At 33.0% G+C, this 19,042-nt stretch overlaps 1 protein-coding gene across 1 annotated transcript in view; it reads right to left on the reverse strand.

Annotated features, from left to right (window-relative positions):
* LOC127853239 (uncharacterized) overlaps positions 1-19,042 on the reverse strand; it is a 44,790-nt gene that overhangs the window by 14,800 nt on the left and 10,948 nt on the right. Inside the window, exons 4-6 of the mRNA XM_052387576.1 lie at positions 15,686-15,814; positions 14,481-14,586; positions 1,187-1,295 (exon numbers count right to left, since the gene is read on the reverse strand). Coding sequence (XP_052243536.1) covers positions 1,187-1,295; positions 14,481-14,586; positions 15,686-15,814 — 344 coding nt within the window. The remainder of the gene's footprint in view (positions 1-1,186; positions 1,296-14,480; positions 14,587-15,685; positions 15,815-19,042) is intronic.

Raw genomic sequence — 19,042 nt, forward strand, 5'->3', positions numbered from 1 at the left:
CAGTCAAAATGCATGCCAGAGTTATCTAACTTTGCCTGCCCAGTCCCCTCATGATAGTAAGTAAGTGTACCAAGTTTGAATGCAATAGCATTGATACTTTCTGAGAAAAGTGGACCTAAACGCAAAACTTAACCGGACGCCGACGCCAAGGTGATGACAATAGCTCATAAATTTTTTTCAAAAAATAGATGAGCTAAAAAATTAGGAAATGACTTAATATTTAATCAACTATTTTTATTATTGTGAATAACACCACTATTTCTTTCATTTTATAATTGTATGTATCAGTTATTAATTCACATCTTACACTTGACTCATCAAGGACACCATAGCCCAATAATGTCATTTGAAACTTGGTGAATGTTGATTACTTTGTACATTTTGTCACTGTTCATACAGGCATACAACACTGAGCTGTCTCGAATTGACAAGTCACCAATTTAATGTTTACAATCAACTGCTGGCAATGAAATATGATAAGAATGCCAAAGGTTTCTAGTTGTTCAAAGTTCCCCAAACTCATATGTTGATTGAGCCAAGCTCTGGAAAACCGGGCTTTAAGCATGTTAATATCCATAGATACGTCTACACTAGATTTTTGTTTAGACTTCCTGTCAACAAAATTTTAATTAGAAGCATTGACAGCACAAAATCCCTTAAACTTATTTATTTTAAATTCTTTGCACATAAACAAATCAGAGCAATCAAAAGTTTGCCATCTTAAAACAGTAGCAAAACAGAAACTGTCACAAGATTGAATACTTACAAAAATTGAAATATTTATGTTAATAATTGGCAAAACAATTATCTTTGACCAGGAATTTGACACAATATACAGCAATTATTGACAACAGGAACATGTCTTCATGGAGTTCAAAGTGCCTTCCCCTGTTACATGATTATTGTCCAAATGAAAATACATTAACCCATTTATGCCTATAGCGTCTAGAAAAAAGGCCTTGGCAAACAACGTAGACCCAGATGAGACGCTGCATGATGCGGCGTCTCATCAGGGTCTGCACTGTTTGCTTAAAGGAATCTCTGTAAGAAATATTCTAAATATAGAAATAAGTATACTAGAAATCCCTCATTTTGGAAATAAATTGATCCAATTTAGAAGGATGGGAGTGTCCACTAAGAATAAATGGGTTAATATTTGCCAAGCATTATACATGTGAAATCTCACCTGATTCTGGTCTCCATCTCTGCCTCTTCCTGGATGATGAAGTCTGCCAGCTGCTTCTGAATGGAGTTCAGGGTTGACTGCACATGCTGGTAACTGGAAGACTTGGGGTCTGAAACAGACAAAAACAGTTGTAATGTATGAGAGTAACAATATGTTGTAGTGAAAATGTAAACTGTAAACAACATTTATAAATTCTTATCGTATTACTTTAATTCTTTTTTTAAGTCCTCAGACTCGATATTTGGTACATTTTATAAGAAGTAGAGTGTACGAAATATGTGTCCAATTACTTGAACAGAATTTAAACAATACTCACAAAAATATTTACAAATTTGATACAGGATTAAAAAAAGGTTTTCTTTTAAGGTAGCGCACCTCTAATGATTTCCCGCGATTCCTTCTAAGGTTGAAGAGCCTACTATTAGGTGCCGTAGCCTAGTGGTTAAGGCGATAGACTAGAAATATTTTGGGATATTCCCGCGCAGGTTCGAATCCTGCCGATGACATATACCGGTACTTATTTGCGACGCGTTTTATTTATTTTCTAACGTAATTTGATTTAATATGGCATATAAGCAATATTTATTGTTAAATATGTTGCAATTTTTATGCACATTCTTCAATTATTAAAATTAAAACAACGTTATGGCGAAATTGGGTGATTTACTGTTGAAAATACGAACCATGCATGTTGCATTTTTATTTTTATTTCAAAAAGTAAACGGTAAATCTGTCTATTTCTTGGTATTTTTGCTGTATATAGTGTTTCTATAAAAACTAAGTTTAAAATATGACTTAAATGATACTATTTTGAATTTTATGACACTTTGTTTTAACCGACCCAATTTTTACTTGGCTGAAATCACTTACATTTCATGGCGCTCTTCCATAGATAAGAATTTGTAAAAAATAAATGTCTGTAAAAGAATACTTATTTCATCTTGTTTAAACTTAAAACACCTTAACAGCATCTGTACACACCAACTGCATGCCCATATTTGGAAATTTGAATGAATTATGGAACTTTTATATACCCCAGGGTTGAAAATAAACTGGACAAAAGCCGAGCGTGGGGGTGGTTTTGAAAAAATCGGTATATTTTTTTAAAAAGTATGGAAAGCCTACCTACAAATTTGCATGTAGTTCAGTGAAATGATGCTGATTAAGAAAATAATTACTAAGATTATATTTGGATATGTGCCCATTAGAGGTGCTCTACCTTAAAGCGGGTATATACGATTTTTTATATGTGTTTAATTGTAATATATTGATAAAATATGTTACAATAACACAAAATAGGCAAGAAAAATTATACATTAAAGCCGAATTTCATAAAATGCAGAAAAGACAAATTAGCGCCCCGAGCCGATAATGACGTACATATTTTCCTACAACAACCGAAGCATTCGTCTTTGTATTAGGATCGGAGATAGTGTTCGTGTGTCGTATGAATAGATGTCGTTGCAGGAATTCAAATAAACCGTTAAACTAAGTTTAGATGCACATCGTACATGTATGGTATACATGCTGGCGAATTCGGCTGTACAGCCGTTTTCAATTTCAGAATTAAATATCTGGCTTATTTCGCATTTTTCGACACATGTTCTTCTTAACTTTTATTTTAATTTATATTGAAATATATATATAAAAAGTTTTTTACACAGTTTATATAAATTCATAAATATTTGACAAAATCGTATATACCCGCTTTAAAAAATATCAGATGATCTACACTGTCCTACTTAGTAAAAAAATCTATATCAATATTTATTTTAAACAAACAGCCACTTTTTCCTAAATGTAAATCCTTTAAAACACATATTTAGTTAAATTTAGAACAGGAAATTTCCACATTTCTCATTAATTCAAGTACCAAGAAAGAACAAGATTAGTATATATAATGTAATTCACGGTTTGAGAGTTGAAATTGTACACAAATTACTAGTGAAAGTATTTTCTTGATAATCTAACAGAAAAAAGTTAAATTCTCTCTGGAAAATATGTTTTGTACAGAACAAAGGTGTCTAAAATGTGCAGCGATCTTCAGGCTGTCATGTTCAAATGACATGTTCTAAATGGATGCACAGAAAAATGTATGATAAAGTATGTTAATTTGCACTATGAAAGATACAAAATACAAAGTTTAGTCTTAAATTATTCACACTTAACACTACAATTCTCTTCAATCCACAATGATTGTAGCACTTATATCCATACATTTCTTTTGACCCAGACAGCTGAATAGTAATTTAAAGCAACATACAGCTGTTTGTAGGACACACACAAAATCTCCAATGTATTTCAGCCCAGCGCTTTAATTCATTTTATAATAGCACAACTTCTCAACTACAACTTGACTGCTGGGGAAAATGGTGTCGTTACAGCCACTAAATGTCAATAAGACAGCCTTTGAATGTATCTGATAGACTATCACTGAAGTATGAGGTGACTTATGTCTCACTTCCTTATCGTCATACACAAATTATGTAACCACAGTATTTTAAGGACATTTATTACAGGCTACTAATAAACCCATCCAGTAAAATTAATAATCATTATATATAAAACCAGAAAATATATGCAGAATGTCCAAAAGATATTTGTAACCAAACTGAAAATGAATCATAAATATCTTAGTAATACTTTTTAGTTAAACTGTAAATACAATTTTTTATGAAATTGAAATAATATCTGCTTCATTATACTATTCAGGTACTCAAATATGCAATGTTTATGCCTCAATTTCTATTCTTAATAAGCAAATTAAGTACAGAATGAGCCGCAATTAGACCATATTTTCCAATATTCCATATGTTTTTTAGTTCTCAAACTTGACAATATTGTGGTGTCAAAAATAGTTCTCTTTTTTTAACAGTGGATTATATTGAAGCATTTAATACACAATAAAGATGCTTTACAATGACTATTTAGAATAATTTTTGAAACTTTGAAACCAATCAACACTAAAAGAGAACAATGAATATGACTTGTGTTATATGTTAAATGTTGCAATATAGACCTGTATGTGCATTTGTATGTTGTTTTATTTAAACTGTTTTGATGTTTTTAATACAGTTTAAGTTTAACTAATATGTGTATGCATGTGTCTCATGTTTGTTGCAGCTATGTTTAATACACTCAAGTGTTGAAACTTATAAATCTTGTTTACAAAATGATATAAACCTGACAAGCAAATATTCAAATCGATTGATGACCTCATATATGACTGCTTAAATTGCTATTGGTTGCCAACCCTACATAATACATTGCAATATATTTCTTCAGACATAGAACTAAATAATTATTGCTATACCTTATACCTTATACAAAATACTAGTAAAATGTAGTTCTCACTATAATAGCTCAGCTCTTTTTCAGATCATAACATAATCTTAATCTGGTTTGCATCATGATTGTTTAGAAGACAATAAACAACTCATTTTCATTTTGATGTGAGGCAATGTATCACAACTATAAACCAGGAGTGTATTTGATTACATACAATACCTGAAATAGTTTGTAATAAGCAACCAAGAAATCAACATGAAAGTGTCTTGACCACCAAGAAACTTCAGTTTAAATAAAAAAGAAACTATCATACCTTCATACATTACATCAATGCAATCTACAGTCCACAAAGACCAGTTAAATACCGTACAGCCATTGACCCACTTATCCCAGAATCTTATCTAAACAATAATAAAATTTAACAACTTTTAACAGTTCTTGTTTGAACCTAATGCCAAACATAAGGTAAAGATAGGACACGAATTCAACAAGAATACCTGAAACAATGGACTGTTATACAAATATTGTAGGACAGGAAACTCTGCTGTCTAAAATGGTTCGTGTCACATGAGTTACCACCATAAGTCCTAGTGACCAAAAAGATTTCAGAAATTCGTGTTTCTTGCGTTCCTGTCAACAATAAACAAAGGTTAAACACAGTTTAATTGTTTGTGTACTCAAACCACAGCCTCAACATACATGAATTGTCTATAGAAATCTAGGAGACTATAAATTATGTATATCTTACAGTAGTTGCAATAATCCAACTCCCAGCTATTGACCCTCCGGCTCTGAGCTGTACGTATGTACTCATAAAAGCTCAGAGCATTCAATAAGAACTAAACTTACAGCAAAACTCATACAATCAGCCAATGCATCATTAAAATAAAAAGATAATAAGATTACTCATAAATTACTTGCACTCTTTTTTCCACTTGTTATGTTTACAAGTATTAATTCTATATTTATTCATGCATAAGTATTTATTTAGTAATCAGGAAATAGACCTAGATGAAGAACTGTTATGCCTGATTCCACAAATTTGTAAGTACATGACTGTGTATTGTACTGTTTATATGTTGTTCACATCGAAATCTAACTATGAGGTCTGTTATTTGAGATATATATTAGACTATCTGTTTACATAAGTCGGTCAGATCACAAAAATGTCATTTATCAGAAACGGAAATTGTATCTGGTTTTATAACATTTACGTAATTATTACTTTGTTATCGTTGGAAATAAAGTATTATTATGATCTTGTTATAAAATACCCAAAGGTAAATATTGCTATTATACTGTTGTTTACATATACACAGTATAGACAAGATGTATACCATTGCCCATAACAAACAAATGGGCCGTGCTCTGTGAAAAGGGGGTTAAATGAATGTTGGTAAAGTGTAGCCCCAGATTAGCCTGTGCAGTCTGCACAGGCTAATCAGGGATGACACTTTCTGCTTTTAAGATATTTTTTGTTATAAAAAAGTCTCTTCTTTGCAAAATCCAGTTAAGGCGGAAAGTGCCGTCTCTGATTAGCCTGGGCTGACTGCACAGGCTTATCTGGAACGACACTTAAAGCACATGCTTTAACCCTTTACCACTTTGATACGTATTTTGACGCATATGTCCCTTTTAAAGTTTATAACAAATAAACAAACGTGCCAACATTACAGTACTTGGTAAGTGATATTTAAATCACACACTTAAGGCCATTTTAAATACCTTATACTAATTAATGTGTTTTCCATCTTACAATGTGACAAATAAAAAAAAGATGTTCTGATTTACTTTTCTTTTTCACATGATCAACTTTCTGTATTGCTGAACTAACCAAGTAAACAAATATCTTTTTTTTAACCTAGTAAACAAATATCTTTTTTATGAGTAACTCAAAATAACATGCAATTGCAATCTGAGTATGGGTTGATATATAGAGCAGTGTTCTGGAAACACTGGGCTTAATGCACATGTGTAAAGTGTATTCCCATATTAGCCTTTGCAGTTTGCATAGGTTTATCAAGGATGACCCTTTCTGCAAACACTGGATTTTTATTAAGAAATTCAGAAGAGACTTCCATATACAAACAATTCGTTGAATTGATATCCCCCGCCAATATGCTTCTGGACACAAATTTTTTATATTTGACACCCAGCTAAAAAAAGAGCATTTTTTTAAGATACAAAGGGCCATAACTCTGTTATTAACAGATGGTTTACAATGCCATTTGGCATTCATCATCCTCTTATTCATATATATACTTATACCAAGTTTCAATGAAATCTGCCAAAGCACTTCCAACATATGGCTCCGGACACAAAAATGCCGGACGGACGGACAACGCCAAAACAATATCCCTCCGCCTATGGCGGAGGATAACAAGAGATGCATTTGTCAGAAACACAATGCCCCCTATTGCACCTCTTTGAAATAAAATTTCAATATATCATTTGACAGGTTTACAAATTATGTCCCTTTTAAAGCTTATTACTTGCCTTGGATTGTATTTTTTGACTTTTGACCTTGAAGGAAAGACCTTCACCTTTCACCACTCAAAATGTGCAGCTTTATGAGATACACATGCATGCCAAATATCAAGTTGCTATCTTAAAAATTCAAAAAGTTATGACCAAACTTTAAAGAAGGTTAAAGTTTTGGTTAAAGTTTTGGGACACACACAATGAATGAATGACATAGAGAAAGGCCAAAAACAATATACCCTCGATCTTTTGATCCGGGGGCATAAAAATTCCATTTAACTTTTAAGTAGAAAGTGTTGTCTCTGATAAGCCTAAGCGGACATAACAAGCTATTCTTGGATGCTACTATACCCATAAGTATATGCCCAGGTTAAATTTTCCAGAACAAGCTCTATAAATATTACATGCAGTGCCATCTAGACCTATAGGACAAAATTCCGGGATTCCTCAGGCTAAAACATGTCTTAAGCCAAATTTGTATTGTCATAGCAAATTTCTAGTTATTATCGTTATTGCATGGATACTGAAAGAGAACAAGATGCGTTTGTGAAACACAGTGTCCCCCTATATGACGTTTGACATTGAAGGATGACCTTGACCTTGTGAAGGATGACCTTGACCTTGATCTTTCACCACTCAAAATGTGCAGCTCCATGAGATACACATGCATGCCAAATATCAAGTTGCTATCTTCAATATTGCAAAAGTATTCATAAAATAAGCGATTTGGGCCACATATATTTGACCTCTGACCTTGAAGGATGACCTTGACCTTGACCTTTCACCACTCAAAATGTGCAGCTCCATGAGATGCACATGCATGCCAAATATCAAGTTGCTATCTTCAATATTGCAAAAGTATTTATAAAATAAGCAATTTGGGCCACACATATTTGACCTCTGACCTTGAGGGATGACCTTGACCTTTCACCACTCAAAATGTGCAGCTCCATGAGATACACATGCATGCCAAATATCAAGTTGCTATCTTCAATATTGCAAAAGTATTCATAAAATGAGCGATTTTGGCCACATATATTTGACCTCTGACTTTGAAGGATGACCTTGACCTTTCACAACTCAAAATGTGCAGCTTCATGAGATACACATGCATGCCAAATATGAAGTTGCTATCTTCAATCTAGCAAAAGTTATTGCAAAATGTTAAAGTTGGCGCAAACAGACCAACAGACCAACAGACAGACCAACAGACAGACCAACAGACAGGGCAAAAACAATATGTCCCCCACTACTATAGTGGGGGACATAAAAACTTAGAGTCAAATAAAACTGTCTTTACTTTAATATGTCAATATATTATAAGCATTGTTTCACATTTAAGAATTGTATTAAATTTATGCCTAACAATGTATAACAAAATGCTGCACAAAGTTAAGGTAATTATCTGGCACACAGTGTTTTTTTTAATTCAAAATCGGGTCCGGTAATTGGCCCAATTTCCAGTGGAAAAAGTATATATTTTTCCCAAATGGGAGCTTAATATTCCCAATGGAAGGTTTCCAAACAAAAATTTATATCTTTTCTTAAGATCTCAATATTTTGTTCAACTCTCATCCATTTAAGTTCAACCTTAATTAATAATACTGAAAACACTTGTATTCTCAATTTTGAAACATTTAAAAAAAAAAAGATTTCCAAATTTTAGTCAAAATGCAGCAAATTTTCCCAATCCCTAGGGACCAGGCCCCATTCCCTAAATGGTGAAGAAAACAAACTGGAACATTTATGATATGCAGGTGTTAATCTGATAAAACTAATTTATACTTTATATTTCAACGGGGGTATACAAATTGTTATTATCTAAAAAAAAATAAGTAAAGCATTCACCGCAAACATTTTACTATAGGTTAAAGATGACATGGCAAACAATCATCAACATTTTGGACCTTACATACAAAAATTATTTCTCAGTTAACTGCATTTGTTGAGATTTCGGAAAAATATGAGATCATTTTTGCCGATATTTGTTACTATATATATCACTCCATCATGAATGTCTTAAATAAAAAGAGAATCTTGAATTGCATGAAATAAGTTAATCATTACTGTCTCATGACAGAGTTAAAAGTTTTTTATAAAGTATTAACAACTTGCCAGTACATATTTTCATGTGCATAGGACGATCTGGCCTGTAAATTGTCATTTGCCATTTCTGTTCTACTTTGTGTATAGGCTATCTGAATAATTACAAAAAAATATCTCAAAAGAATAAGAGATTGTATCTGTTTTGTATAAAACACAAGTATATATTTTTTAATTAAAAAAAAAATTGACAAAAGTATTTAGTAATATATATATAAATATAGTTTAGTGTAAATTGTAAATTATAGCTAAACAAATCTGACATATCATATTCACATTATTGAGTTCACATACACCAAGATAAACCACTGGGCTTACAGACAGTTAGAATGCAAGTGTTATCATTACGTGACATTTTATCTCTACCTTTTTCTTAATTGTGATGTAATTAAAATTGGCCTCAATTTTGAACACACACAATGAAAGTTTTTCATTAAACCTCACTTCTGACAACATTCAGTTAGGAAGATAACTGTTCACATACCTATAACAAGAAAGTTTTGTTCATTTAGCCATTAGCCAGTTGTGTCCAGAAAATGTCCTAAAATATTTTTTTTAATTGTATAAGTGTTATAAATTAATAAATTTAAAACTTACAAAACTCTCAATAAAAAATTACATGTTTTTGTGTGTTCTGATAGTATTTCTTGTATACCTATGTATAGTCAATTCAAATTTAATGTGATGTGAAAATTTTATGTGATTGCTCAGGATCCCCAATTATGGCAAAAACAAAGAAAATGCTTTATTTGACATTAACATAGCACAATATTGTCATACATGTATCTTGCCATAAACAAATGTTACATTATTTACTACTTATTTTGATTTACACTAAACACATTTTTACAGTATTTTAATTTATTCTGAAGTATGACTCATGCAAGTTAAGACTAAGGTAAATTAGAAACGCAACAAAGACTGCAATTAGTTTTAAGTATCATCAACTGAGTTCAGATATTAAGAAAGACTCAAATATATTTTGCTATTAATAACCAAGTAATATTCAGCATAATGATTTAATTGTGTGATTCTTTGGAATACATACACTACTACTTAAGACCATATATATATATATATATATATATATATATATATATATATATATATATATATATATATATATATATATATATATATATATAAATATCATATTAAATCAAGAGACTTGTTAAGTAATAAAACACAACTAAATACCATCTTAAACACAAAATCCATTAAAACCAAACATCAAGTTTACATTTCAAGTAATCAGCTTGTGATAGGATTTACCTGTCACCATGCAGTGGGCATTTCCTGTATTGAACTGGTCACATGACACTGGTCAAAGGACACTGGTCACAAGTGTTTGCACTTGTGATTGGGATTATTATAATGGCCAGCAAAAAAACAGCCCTTAATCACAAGGCTCTCTGACTTCTGTCTCTGCTAATCATAATATATCTTTACCTGGCATAAAATGGTACAATGAATAGTTGAATACTTATGGCCTTAACAAAAGACTGATGGCAACACTTGGCTAATATGTGGTCTAATTTAATATTCCATTCAAATATCACTATTTATAGAGATATTGTGACAAATATTTATTAAAGTAACATTATTTTTGAGGATAAATAACACATAACATATATATTCCATATCTTTCTGATTGAATCAGATTTTACACTGATACCTGCTTACAATTGACACAGATTAGGACAGTGTCAGATACTGACGTAAAACCATAAGATAGCCATGAAAACACACACCATGAAAAGCATGCTACTAAAATCCATGTAAAACATGTGGTCTAGTAATTAACATTACAATCAACACTTGCATTCTAGCCAACTAAAATAAATCTTATGAAAGAATATTTTTCATTTGTAAGAAATTCAGAGCAACATTCTGGAAAAATAACAGGCTTAATACATGTGCATGTAGTATTGTCACAGATTAGCCAGTGATATCAAAACAGGCTTAATATATATGCATGTAGTATAGTCACAGATTAGCTGGTGACATCAAAACAGGCTTAATATATGTGCATGTAGTATAGTCACAGATTAGCTGGTGACATCAAAACAGGCTTAATATATGTGCATGTAGTATAGTCACAGATTAGCTGGTGATATCAAAACAGGCTTAACATATGTGCATGTAGTATAGTCACAGATTAGCTGGTGACATCAAAACAGGCTTAATATATGTGCATGTAGTATAGTCACAGATTAGCCGCTGACATCAAAACAGGCTTAATATATGTGCATGTAGTATAGTCACAGATTAGCTGGTGACATCAAAACAGGCTTAATATATGTGCATGTAGTATAGTCACAGATTAGCTGGTGACATCAAAACAGGCTTAATATATGTGCATGTAGTATAGTCACAGATTAGCCAGTGATATCAAAACAGGCTTAATATATGTGCATGTAGTATAGTCACAGATTAGCTGGTGACATCAAAACAGGCTTAATATATGTGCATGTAGTATAGTCACAGATTAGCTGGTGACATCAAAACAGGCTTAATATATGTGCATGTAGTATAGTCACAGATTAGCTGGTGACATCAAAACAGGCTTAATATATGTGCATGTAGTATTGTCACAGATTAGCCGCTGACATCAAAACAGGCTTAATATATGTGCATGTAGTATAGTCACAGATTAGCTGGTGATATCAAAACAGGCTTAATATATGTGCATGTAGTATAGTCACAGATTAGCTGGTGACATCAAAACAGGCTTAATATATGTGCATGTAGTATAGTCACAGATTAGCTGGTGACATCAAAACAGGCTTAATATATGTGCATGTAGTATAGTCACAGATTAGCCAGTGATATCAAAACAGGCTTAATATATGTGCATGTAGTATAGTCACAGATTAGCTGGTGACATCAAAACAGACTTAATATATGTGCATGTAGTATTGTCACAGATTAGCCAGTGATATCAAAACAGGCTTAATATATGTGCATGTAGTATAGTCACAGATTAGCTGGTGACATCAAAACAGGCTTAATATATGTGCATGTAGTATAGTCACAGATTAGCCAGTGACATCAAAACAGGCTTAATATATGTGCATGTAGTATAGTCACAGATTAGCTGGTGACATCAAAACAGGCTTAATATATGTGCATGTAGTATAGTCACAGATTAGCTGGTGATATCAAAACAGGCTTAATATATGTGCATGTAGTATTGTCACAGATTAGCTGGTGACATCAAAACAAGCTTAACATATGTGCATGTAGTATAGTCACAGATTAGCTGGTGATATCAAAACAGGCTTAATATATGTGCATGTAGTATAGTCACAGAAAAGCTGGTGACATCAAAACAGGCTTAATATATGTGCATGTAGTATAGTCACAGATTAGCCAGTGACATCAAAACAGACTTAATATATGTGCATGTAATATATTCACAGATTAGCTGGTGACATCAAAACAGACTTAATATATGTGCATGTAGTATAGTCACAGATTAGCTGGTGACATCAAAACAGGCTTAATATATGTGCATGTAGTATTGTCACAGATTAGCTGGTGACATCAAAACAGGCTTAATATATGTGCATGTAGTATAGTCACAGATTAGCTGGTGACATCAAAACAGGCTTAATATATGTGCATGTAGTATTGTCACAGATTAGCTGGTGACATCAAAACAGGCTTAATATATGTGCATGTAGTATAGTCACAGATTAGCCGCTGACATCAAAACAGGCTTAATATATGTGCATGTAGTATAGTCACAGATTAGCTGGTGACATCAAAACAGGCTTAATATATGTGCATGTAGTATAGTCACAGATTAGCTGGTGACATCAAAACAGACTTAATATATGTGCATGTAGTATAGTCACAGATTAGCTGGTGACATCAAAACAGGCTTAATATATGTGCATGTAGTATAGTCACAGATTAGCTGGTGACATCAAAACAGGCTTAATATATGTGCATATAGTATAGTCACAGATTAGCTGGTGACATCAAAACAGGCTAATCAGGGACAATACTTTCAGTCTTAATGGAATTGTTTGTTTCAAGTCTCTCCCACAAGAAAATCCAGTCTAGGCAGAAAGTGCAGTCTGCACAGGCTAGCCTGGTAAGACACATGCATTATACAAATATATTTTACTAATATCAAAAACTAAACTTTCTTCTGGAGGCAATTATTGGGGGGAAAATATATATATATATATATAAAAAATAGCAGAGGTATGTGTATGGGGCAAATATTTGTCCTCAAATTGGCACTAAAAATCAATGAACAGTCAGACAGTATATTCAAGTATAATTAAGACGCAATTAGACTATTTATAAAAACATATACTTATTTATAATAGTATCATAATATGTTACCATTTAAATGTGACACATCACCTGTTGACAGCATCTTTTTGACTTGTAATGCATGAAGTCACATGCATGGTGTAAAATTAGCATATGAAAGAATGCCCGAATACTTAATAGAGTGTTTAATACCTATACATTTTAAATATTGTTTAAAATGTAATGCTAAACATTTAACTTATTAGTTTAAGCAGTAACAGCATAATAAAACTCTGTCATTATGTAGTAATGTAAAGAGTAAATGTTAGTGTATGGAACAACATAATTAAAGCAAGCATTTTTGTTGACCACATCTGGGTATAATAATAATTCGGAAAAAAACAAACAATAGAGATTTATGATATAAAATTATATATATTTAGCACTCATTTTCAGGTATTCACAGGTATCAATATGCATGCATAGACAATTCCCTTTTCACAACGTCTGTTTTATTTTCACATGTACATGTATATAAAAATTGTTCAATATTGTCATTCACTGTAAACGAAAATTTGTTCAACTTGAAAGAAAATCAATATGACATTTAAATAGTGTCACATACTTTGCCTTTTTTATGCTTTGTCTTATGGTTAATTCAACACACGTCTTACACAGTCCATTTTTCATAAAAAATTTAATTCACCAAAGAGAATTATATTTTTAACCCTTTACCACTTAGATACATATTTTTACACATTTGTTGTCCCTTAGAAAGTTAAATTTAATTTAAGACCTTTTTTAACAAATTCAAGTTTTAAAGGCTTCATTTCCAACCCTTAGATACTGATGAGCGGCAAACAGCATAACACCTGAACAGACTGCAAGTTACTCGCAGGGTGTTCTTGTTTTATGCTGTTTGCATATAGCCATTGTCATGTATGCCATTAAAAAGAAAAAGTAAACTTAAAAGTCAATATAACATGTCAAAGTGACAGTTTTTAGTTTGTGAGACTTTACATTAATAAGCCAGCATAAAGATATCCTGTCAATAAATTTCCATACGTAATAATAACTCATAACAAATTCAAAAGCATATTCAAAGTATGGCTTCTGAAATATAAAGCTCTTGCTCTCCACAGAAAGTGCTTACCAGGCATGGTGTTCGTGAATTCAGTATCTTTGTTGGTTAAAATAATCTGGAAGACTTTGGAGAAATCTGCCGAGTTAAAAAGTCGCTCTATCAAAACTGGATCACTCTAGAACAAGAAAGTAGTCAGGATTGCCTCTTTAATTTAACAGTTAGGACATATCAAGAAATTGAAATGAAATTATTTTGAACACTTCTTGTTTAAACATAATTTTGCATTATTTAAAGTTCCTTAACATTTCTCAACTTACACAATTTGTTCAAAACACTAAGAGAGCTCTGTTACCCTAGACTTTTGCTTGTAAATCAATATGAGTCATGCATGTGCGTAAAGTGTCGTCCCAGATTAGCCTGTGCAGTCCCACATCAGCATGGGAATACTGGACCTAATGTATGCAAGTAAAATAGCATCCCACATCAGCATTTGGGAATACTGGACCTCATGTATGCAAGTAAAATAGCATTCCACATCAGCATTTGGGAATACTGGACCTAATGTATGCAAGTAAAATAGCACCCCACATCAGCATTTGTAGAATACTGGACCTAATGTATGCAAGTAAAATAGCACCCCACATCAGCATTTGTAGTCTGCACAGACTAATCAGGCACAATACTTTCCTTCATGACAAGAAATTCCATAAAAGCTTTGTCCCTGAATAGCCGGTGTGCATTGAACATGCTTATCTGAAACAATACTTTACACATTCAGCCCTTTTTTCCCTGACAACTCATATTGATATTATAAGCCATGACATATTGATTTTTTTAGTTCCAAAGGATCTTAGCAAAACTATCATTCCATAATGCTGGCAACAAGTTACCAGTACAGTAATGTTGCAGTCATTTTTCATACATAACACAACATATTATGCTGAAATTGAAAGTACTCTCCATCGGCAATGCCAAGTGATGAAGATAATAAAGACAATAACTAATAAACAAAGGGGAATAAATCCAACAATTCTTAGAGTATGCTCTGGAGTTATAGATCAGTCGTTTTTTCATTTCCATTCCTAGCTTAAAACTTATATTTCCTTTTAATGTTAAATGTAATTATTTAATTTAAAGCAATGATAAATGATTCCAAACAGTTGAATGTTAATGATGATAACTCAGTAGCCAAAACAAACAAACAATTTGTTGTAGAAGTTCAACCATGGCATACATAAAAAAAAACATGCTTAGAAAACTGAAAGCTGCGTCACCTGCAGAAGGTTATTGACGATCAATGGGTGTCCATTCATATGCATTGCATAGGTATCAAGGCCGCAGTTCAAGCATCGGAACACCATGTAGTTGCCAAGTTTACGACGATGGACCAAGTATCCATGTTCCTGAAGCATGTAAAGATTTATTGTAAAGTGATAAGATTTTATAATAACAAATTGATATCCAAGACATTTGATAGTTAAATTTATATTTACATCATGATATTTTGTATATGGGTGAAAGTTAAACATGTCTTAAAACTGGGAAATTTTGCTGGGAGTCCAGGGGGGCAGCCAGGGCCCCCGGTAGGTCCATGGCAAAGACCTGGTGGGGGAGGGGATGTGGAGCTAAGCCCCTAGAAGCTCCAAAGATTTTGCCAATTAGAAACCATTTTAAGTAAGGTAAATGTACTTCTCATTCTACTTCAAAAGACCATCTTATTTTCTCCCTTTTATTTATAAGAATGCATTGATTTAAACATAGTGGCATTGATAACAGTATATTACCGTTAATAATGGAAATCAGCAGATCGAGCTGCCTCCACATGTTAATCATTTTTGTCAAAACACTGCAGGATACACAATAAGTCAGAAGACGTGCTCAGCCTGTTTACTTACAGCCTAACACTTAACCCAGTTTTGTCAGAATGTTCTCTTTAATCAGTATACAGTACAATAACTGTTTCAATCATGACTCAACTTAAAAGACTTAACGATAAAAAAGCAGCATGTTTTTAATTTAATTAATTTAATATTTAAAAAAAAATATATATATATTGTTACCCCACTCAGTCGTTTGCATACAGTGTAAAAGAGGGCTCATTGCCGATCACTCAGCATAACAACATAATTAACTTACATTGAATAATAGAGGAAAATATCTTAAAAATTGATTTAACATCATATTGTGAAACTAAATCAATGACTACTGTGAAACCATTATTATTCATCAGACATTAATTTTCGTCTTTTTCGTCCTTCGACCGATGGACGAATTCAAGATCCGAATGAACAATCATGTCCCATATTTGAAACAAATAAGACTGAATTACCTTAGGCATGAGGCATTTAAATCCAGCGTAATCCACGCATATACACAGGGCTCGAAATTAACACTCGCAAAATGCGAAAAAAAAAGATTGCAAGGTAAGTTATAAGCCACTAGTATTTTTTGCAAGTAAAGAAATAGTGAAAACAAGATGTGTTTGTGAAACACAATGTCCCCCTATATGATGTTTGACCTTGTAGGATGACCTTGACCTTGTGAAGGATGACCTTGACCTTGACCTTTCACCACTCAAAATGTGCAGCTCCATGAGATACACATGCATGCCAAATATCAAGTTGCTATCTTCAATATTGCAAAAGTATTCATAAAATAAGCGATTTGGGCCACATATATTTGACCTCTGACCTTGAAGGATGACCTTGACCTTGACCTTTCACCACTCAAAATGTGCAGCTTCATGAGATGCACATGCATGCCAAATATCAAGTTGCTATCTTCAATATCGCAGAAGTATTTATAAAATAAGCGATTTGGGCCACATATATTTGACCTCTGACCTTGAAGGATGACCTTGACCTTGACATTTCACCACTCAAAATGTGCAGCTCCATGAGATACACATGCATGCCAAATATCAAGTTGCTATCTTCAATATTGCAAAAGTCTTCATAAAATGAGCGATTTTGGCCACATATATTTGACCTCTGACCTTGAAGGATGACCTTGACCTTGACCTTTTACCACTCAAAATGTGCAGCTTCATGAGATACACATGCATGCCAAATATGAAGTTGCTATCTTCAATATAGCAAAAGTTATTTCAAAATGTTAAAGTTGGCGCAAACAGACCAACAGACAGACCAACAGACAGACAGGGCAAAAACAATATGTCCCCCACTACTATAGTGGGGGACATAAAAAACGAGTTATATTGCTAAATGCGTTCGACGGCGTGAAAGCTAAACCTTAGGTCAATTTTTTGAAGGTCCGAATACCCATATGCGGAAGCGCGCACCTTGTTTGTAGACTGGTATACTTATTGTACAGATACCCGCATGGTATTGATACAAAGAACATGAAACAGTCGACTATTCACACTCAAGTTAAATCCGGTTTTGACACAAAGGGGTGTACATTATACAGTGTACTGACAACTGACATTTCCTGTAAAACGCGAATGCAATAAGGCTGTATCGAATGCGTCGACTTTGTTTAGGTATAATAGTGTTGATTAGCGCTAATTGTTAACAACTTTATTACCCATTGTGTGTATTGTGTTTTTCAGGGGTGTTGCAGATTATACAGCCAACACGCGGCGAATCCGGATTAAAGACAATACTATTAAACGCAATTAAAATATGACGATGTGTGATCAACACCTGACTGAAATACATTCTGTGCTTTTATTACAAATTAATAAAGAACATATTGATTTGTGTTTGGTTGTCCATGATTGTAATGGAAAAAGACTAATTGGCAATTGGCTTCGTTGTTTAAAACACTCGTTAACGGTTATTCAGTCCCACTTATCCGCTAATCATAACAAAGAACGTGTCAGTGACATAAAATCATAAGGGACAGTTACTATCACCTGAAATAACAGACTTGTTAATTGGCATATGCCAAACAAGGCCCACCTCCTGCAAGTGACTACCAAGTGTCACCCCTCTTTCCCCAGCATGATTTTTTCGCAACCGCGTATTACATGTATTACAAACATTACAAACGAATCGGATGTTTTTTTTTCAAAACCAGAAATGGACGAATTTAAGTGCTGACGAAATAGTCTTTTTTTTTAAAAAGACGAAATTTAGTGCTGACGAAAATAAATGGTTTCACAGTATATCAACAATAGTATAATTGTTTACTCATGCATCTCGTTCATTCAGTAAATTAAGCTTGTCACGTGCCATTGTCCAAACAAGTATAAATAGCGGATTCACTGTCTTAAACCAAAAGTACGGCGTAACTGTACCGTTCTCATCCAAAGAAAAAGACGCCAAAATATTGTAAAAATTTATTTGTACGCAAACTTCACACAAACAGCATTTTCATTCAAACAACCTCATACAAAATATAAACATGAACAAACCCTCTTTCATATATGCCTACAGTTTGTTATAAATGTTGCAATTCAGTGTATGTTTTGCCTTTATAGACGATCACTGATCTATTTATTGCCTTCTTATAAAAACACTCGCCGGCTTTTAAATGTGGTTTTTAACACCTTATCAGCGATAAAGATCAATTTACTTTGTCATGTGCTCATGCATTATGCATGCAGCCAATAGTTTCTACTAATACAAACTGTCATTTTTAATTTCACCTGTTTCATGCAATCAAAA

This window comes from Dreissena polymorpha, chromosome 12 (assembly GCF_020536995.1).
Source record: "Dreissena polymorpha isolate Duluth1 chromosome 12, UMN_Dpol_1.0, whole genome shotgun sequence".
NCBI classification, from domain to species: domain Eukaryota; kingdom Metazoa; phylum Mollusca; class Bivalvia; order Myida; family Dreissenidae; genus Dreissena; species Dreissena polymorpha.